This window comes from Leptonychotes weddellii, chromosome 3 (assembly GCF_054177405.1).
Source record: "Leptonychotes weddellii isolate Sample4059 chromosome 3, ASM5417740v2, whole genome shotgun sequence".
In the NCBI taxonomy this organism is placed as follows: domain Eukaryota; kingdom Metazoa; phylum Chordata; class Mammalia; order Carnivora; family Phocidae; genus Leptonychotes; species Leptonychotes weddellii.
This window is the reverse complement of record NC_138371.1, coordinates 110,220,648-110,226,647: the sequence shown is the minus strand read 5'-3', so window position 1 is coordinate 110,226,647 and position 6,000 is coordinate 110,220,648. Positions and strand designations below refer to the sequence as shown.

At 49.2% G+C, this 6,000-nt stretch overlaps 1 protein-coding gene across 3 annotated transcripts in view; it reads right to left on the bottom strand.

Annotated features, from left to right (window-relative positions):
• The window catches only part of MTUS2 (microtubule associated scaffold protein 2), a 505,832-nt gene that overhangs the window by 8,190 nt on the left and 491,642 nt on the right, over positions 1-6,000 (bottom strand). For all 3 annotated transcript variants that reach the window (XM_081814784.1, XM_081814785.1, XM_081814786.1), the window contains 2 exons: positions 4,583-4,656; positions 1,216-1,314 (listed from right to left, as the gene is read on the bottom strand). In XM_081814784.1, coding sequence (XP_081670910.1) covers positions 1,216-1,314; positions 4,583-4,656 — 173 coding nt within the window. The remainder of the gene's footprint in view (positions 1-1,215; positions 1,315-4,582; positions 4,657-6,000) is intronic.

The following is a 6,000-nucleotide window of genomic DNA, read 5'->3' as shown; positions in this document are numbered from 1 at the left end:
AGACTGTTGAATCTCAGATCTGTACCTCTGAACCAAATAATGCAATATATGTTAAGAAAAAAAAAAAAGAAAATAGCAGGAGGTGAAGAATGAAGGGGGGGAAATCGGAGGGGGAGACGAACCATGAGAGACGAAGGACTCTGAAAAACAAACTGAGGGTTCTAGAGGGGAGGGGGGTGGGAGGATGGGTTGGCCTGGTGGTGGGTATTGAGGAGGGCACATTCTGCATGGAGCACTGGGTGTTATGCACAATGAATCATGGAACACTACATCAAAAACTAATGATGTAATGTATGGTGATTAACATAACAATAAAAAATTTTTTAAAAAAAGATGAATGCTCACGGATTTCCCACGGGAAATGCTATGAGAAATCCAGCTCCCTGGGGAACAAGGGAGGTAAGGCCACCATCTACTGAAAACTCTGGATGCTGGGACGGCTGGAAGCGACCAGCCCATCCCCAAAAGGGAGCTCATGGGGTAAAAAGAGTAAATTCAACACTGGCTTTTAACATTGACCCAGACTGCTTGATTCAACAGAGAAGTTGGGATTTACAGGTCTCCCCTGTGCCCATGCAGAGTTGGGGTGGGGGGCCATCCTTGCATGGGAAATGAGCAAAGTGGTTTAAAAAGCACACAGAAGGCACTTTAGAAAAAGAAATGCTACAGTAAGGTTGCCAGATGTAACAACAACAACAACAAAATATAGGACATTGAGTTAAGAATTCCAGATAAACCACCTTTTAAGTATAAGTATTACATGGGATATACTTATACTAAAAAATTCACTTATTTAGAATTCAAATGGAACTGGGTGTCCTGTATTTTATCTGGTGACCCTCTATCAGTGGGAAGGAATTTTGCCTGCTTTTCTGGAAAACACTGCCCTCACCCTACTAAGGCAGGCACTGAGGGGTGCCTCCCGTGCCAGCCTAACCGAAGCTGGCAGAGAACGGAGTGGAAGGGCAGGTCCTGGCCGGGGTGGAGAGCTCAGGGACAGTGGCTGGTGGGGGGGCAGTGGGCCACTGGCAAGGATAACATGTCGCTGGAGAAACCCACAGCTGTGCTGTGTGTCAGGAGAGAGGTGCTGACAGGGACATGTCCTGGCTAGCCATCACTGTGGCAGCGGATCCACACAGAGGTCCTGAGGTACCCCTGAGGTGACTCCCGGGGTGAGGCCCCGGTGGGGCTGCCGGGCCTGGGGAGCAGGACTACCTCCAGCTGCTCTTCGGTGTTCTTCCGCAGAGCCTCCTCAAAGCGTCTGGCTCGGTCCCGCAGACACTGGCTCTGGAAGGTCAGTGTGTCCACCTGGTCCTGCAAAGAATGACAAGAAGCCCAGCTCGCTCCACTGCAGACACGACTTTAGGAAGAACAATATATCCATCTCAAAGAACTGTCCTCATTTATAAACCATCGAACCATCCTTGACTTCCCTCTCTGTCTGAGACCCCTCCTCCTACCACCAAACACACTAATTTTGAGGCCAAGGATCAAGTCCCACCAACTCCACCTGCTTAATGTCCCCAGAGTCCACGAACTCTCTTGGTCCCTCTCCCTCTACCTGAAGTTTAGCCCCGCTGCTGGTCTTTCCTGGACCTGGGTTATAACTCCTCTGCCTTCACGCTAGAGTCAGGGGGAGCTTCCTAAAGTGCAAACCTGAGCCCGTCACCCCCTCCATGTAAAACCCCGCTGGCATCAAGATGAAGTGCATACTTTACACAGTGTTGACGTAGCTCCTGATCAGCCTCTCTTGTCTCCCAGCTCAGTTCTCACTGTACAACCCACCCTCTCCCCGACACCTTACATTCTGGCTCCCTCGCCTTCTCCGCTCACTTCCGGCCTCCCCTCGCCTTTCCGGGCCTCAAGGCTGGACTGCGTGTCCCTGGCATGAGCTGCCATGGGAGCGGAGTCTTGTCTCCCGTGTAGACCCTCTGCCCAGCTAGACCAGTGCTGCTGCTGCAGCAGCTCTCCGTGTGCAGGCTGAGAAGATGATGGCATGTCCGAGGAGGAACCATTTCCTGCCCCTTCCCTGGCTGCCCGGGCAGGTGCAACTGCCCCCAACCTCCCTTGCAACCCCAGCGATGCCTGATCACTGCAGGCGAGCGAAGGACGCCGGGCAGTGGCGTCCTCTCGACGCGCAAGCGCAGTGAGAGACGGTGCCTCATTAGCGCAGAGTATCCCAAAGCTCTCCGCCCCGTGACACCATTTCAGTGACATTAAAATGAAGGGACTAGGGTCTCCCCAGGAACTCTTCTCCCTCGTATTAAGAGCGAGGTGTTGTAAATTATGTAATCCCACACAAGGACACTGTCATGTAGAAGTGCTGGCTTGCCCGCTTTCTCCATCTCGCCAGAGGACCCTGGTTTGCAAACCATCTTTGGCAGGTTCCTTTTCCTTTTTTTTTTTTTTTTTTTTGTTGTTTCCGGTTACTTCCAATTTCATTTTTAAGGAAAAAAAAAAAAAGAAAGAAAAAGCCCCCCCCCGTGCCATTAAATGCAAGTGCTGGTGCGTTAGGGCGGTAGAGCTGACACGCACAGGAGCTGGGGAATGTAGATCCCAGCCCAGGGCGACCCCGGCCGGGGTCCAGCACAGTCGCTGTGCGGTGCAGTCTCCTTCTAGAACGTGACTACACGAAAGCCTGAACTGCTACGTGGCGCCTACGCCAAACTCCTCCTCGCTGTCAGAGGAGGCATTTCTTTCAAGTCTCTCCTCCTCCGTTGAAAAGCAAAACAATGAAAGATGCACCAGGCAAATACCACCTGGGATGGATCTAAAATGTCGAACTGTTCTTCTTCTGCCTTATTCACCATTACTCGAAACAGACCCATAGGCACAGAACCGTGCCACAGCCGTCAGGCAGAACAGACTGCTTTTCAACTTGGGTTGGCTCCTTTGAGTCAAGCTGAGAGGCAGAAAAGCCCAGCTGGTAATCCGGCACAGCATGGGCCACTCAGGAATTAACCGATGGCGTGACAAAAGTGGTGGTAAGTGTTAACAGTGCTTGAAACTATTATCATATTATCATAGCCCACAGCCGCTACTTATTAGCATCTACCACGAGCCAACCTAGTGCTATGCGCTTTACAGCCATTATTTCCCTTAATCTGCTCACACCCTGAGGAAGGTATTGTCAATCGCCCCCATTTTACAGATGAGTAAAGTCAAGTTTACAGAGCTTATGTAACTGTCCATGACTTCAAAGCTAGTAAGAGGAGGTACACTGGGGATTTAAACTCAAAGCTCACATCTCTCTCTTGTCCCCAGACCTGTTTCTCTAGCCACCCAGTAGCCCAGAAAGTTCGGCTTAAGCAATTGCATCCCCTTTGTACCAAATAATCTCCAGCCCCAATGAATTCTGCCCACGGAGAGTTACAACTAAACTATGTACAATTCACGTCAGTTTAATGTTAGTGGCAGAGTGAAGACTCATATGTGAAATGAAACTCTCACTTCTTTTGGTTTTGGACCGGAAGGGGTTTTTGTTACATCACGGTATGGTCCTGGTTTGTGTTCCTGAGGGGGAGTGCATCTGATGGTGTGGGATGGGGGGCACTCGAGGGCAGTTTGGGGTTAATGTGCTGAGGCTAAGCCACGTGAGGACTGCACAAGCATTCTGCAGGGCCGTCGACGGACCGATGGATCGGGGCGGGGGGTGGGGGGGGGCCGGCTCACAGCAGGTGGTTGCCCATTTTAAAACTTCTGAATAGTACATTCCATATTGGTGACACTTGCTGTCTCCACAATCCTGGATTCGTTTCGTGGTGGGCAGGCTCTGTACAATGAACACTGCCGGAGAAAGGACACCATCAAAGAAGCAAAAATTTCACCTTTGTATTACAGTTTTAGTCCTCACCTTTCACAATTTCCAGTGAGTATTCCTAATATTTCACAAAGAATCTTGTTATGATTGAGGCAGCCTTAGTCGGGAATGGAAGCAGGGCCCCCGACCTCACCCTTGCTTCCCAGGCGGCTCCACCCTGAGGCTGGGGGTGGCCTGGGTCTCTAGAGGGCAGGAGGGAGATGCACGTGACTGGGGAGACCCGTCATTCTTCCCGAGGTCAGAAGGAAGCCAGGCAGCTCCTTGGCCTCTGAGACCCACGTTTTCTGCAGGTTGGCAGTGGAAGGCAAAGAAGGTTCTTTTCATCTCACTCCCCTCCAGGTGATTAAAGTCCCTTTTATAATTCCCACAACATGTCCTATGACATCTGTCCGTTAGGACCCCTTTATTCCCCCTGCCTAGAATGTTCTCCCCAAGTCTTCCCTTTCCTTCAGACACAGCTCAGGTACCCCTCTGACCATGGCAAGTGGGGAGCAGTGCCTCGGAACTCCTGTGTGCTCACTAATGGTATTATTCACTGGGTGTAAGTACGTGTTACCTTGTGTGTTGTCTGTCACTGTTTAGGTCACAGCTGTCTGAGCGGACAGTAACTTCCCAAAGGGCAGGGAGCATGTCCCATTTACCTCTATATTCCAGTGCTTAGTACAGGAACCAGTACACAGTAGGTGCTGGATAAACATCTGCAAACAGCCATAACGATGCTGCCATTATTTTGATATCGGAGTTAAGAGAATGAATATTAACCTGTAATGACAGCCGCAGCTTTTCAAAATTTTCTTCCAATTCTTTCTTTTCAAGCTCATGGGTAGACATCAGTTCTGGAGAGAAGAGATCAAATAGTCAAGTTAGTCTTTTGAAAAGGATCAAACAAGACTCTGCCAGACTCAGGATGGAGGTGAATAAGGGACACCGGTAGATAGCAGACCGAAGCCTCAAGAGACTTCTCCATCCTTCGAAATTATATGTAGTGCTATTTAGAAGACAGCGAAAGAAAGAGGAAGGGAATAGGACAAAGAAGGAAAAAGAGGGAAAGAGAAAAGAAATGAGGGAGGGAAACAGACACAACACAATCGTGTAGGGGCGCCTGGGTGGCTCAGTCGGTTAAGCGTCTGACTCTTGATTTCAGCTCAGGTCATGATCTCAGGGTCGTGGGATCAAGCTTCATGTTGGGCTTTGTGCTGAGTGTGGAGCCTGCTTAAAATTCTCTCAACCTCTGCTCCTTCCCCACTCCCTCTCTCTAAAAAAGTAAATTAAAAAAAAAACAAACCCACAGTCATGCTTGGGAGCACATGCACACACGCACATGCAAACACACCCACACTCGTTCCTACAACCTGCTGGACCACACTCTGGCCTAGTTGGATTCTCCACAATACTCATTGATTCTCCAAGTTTTCCTCATGGTCGAACAGCTGGGTCATCAATGTTAAATCACTCTCCTTTCCACCACGAAGCAGCAGTCTGGGGCTGAAGAAGGTGGCCTTCCAAGGAGAGTGTTGCTGTTAGCAGCCATCCTGTCAGCCTGGGCTTGCTGGGGAATGGATGTGTGAAGGGGGCCAGGTCTGTGTCTGCAAGGACACCTTGGTGGCCTCTGGGCCACACTTTGGAAACCACAGATCTCAAGATTTGCTTGATCAAAGAGACGATATTAAGACACTCGGACAGAAGGAAGGACTAATTGGACTGGCTCCTCTTAGAGAGTCTGGAACAATTCTATTCTGTGAAAAGTGTCATTCCAGTAATAATTTGCAAGTTAGGCAGAAAGAGATGTCATGTAAGAGTTATTAGTGAATGGATTCTATTTTCCTCCAGATGGAAAGAGTCTTATTAGCTGGGTGAAGCGCATCTCATTCTGGCTACACAAGCAATTCGTTTTCATGTTATAACTGCAGGGAGGAAAGGTCCCATTAATCAGCCAGGATCGCATGCTTAGAACAGGAGACCACTGGAGGCCAGCAATTATCATTCTGGCTGGCATGAGCTGCAATTAGGAAAGACTTTGTGGTTTCCACTGACCCAAATCTTTCAAGTAATGACAGTGAAAGTCTCTAAGAAATCCAGTTGTTTATAGATGAAATTTACATTTGGGGAAAAAAGAAGTTTGTGCTGATTTCATTGATATAAAGCTATGTAGGCTTCTGGTCTACCTGGCTCTGTCTACA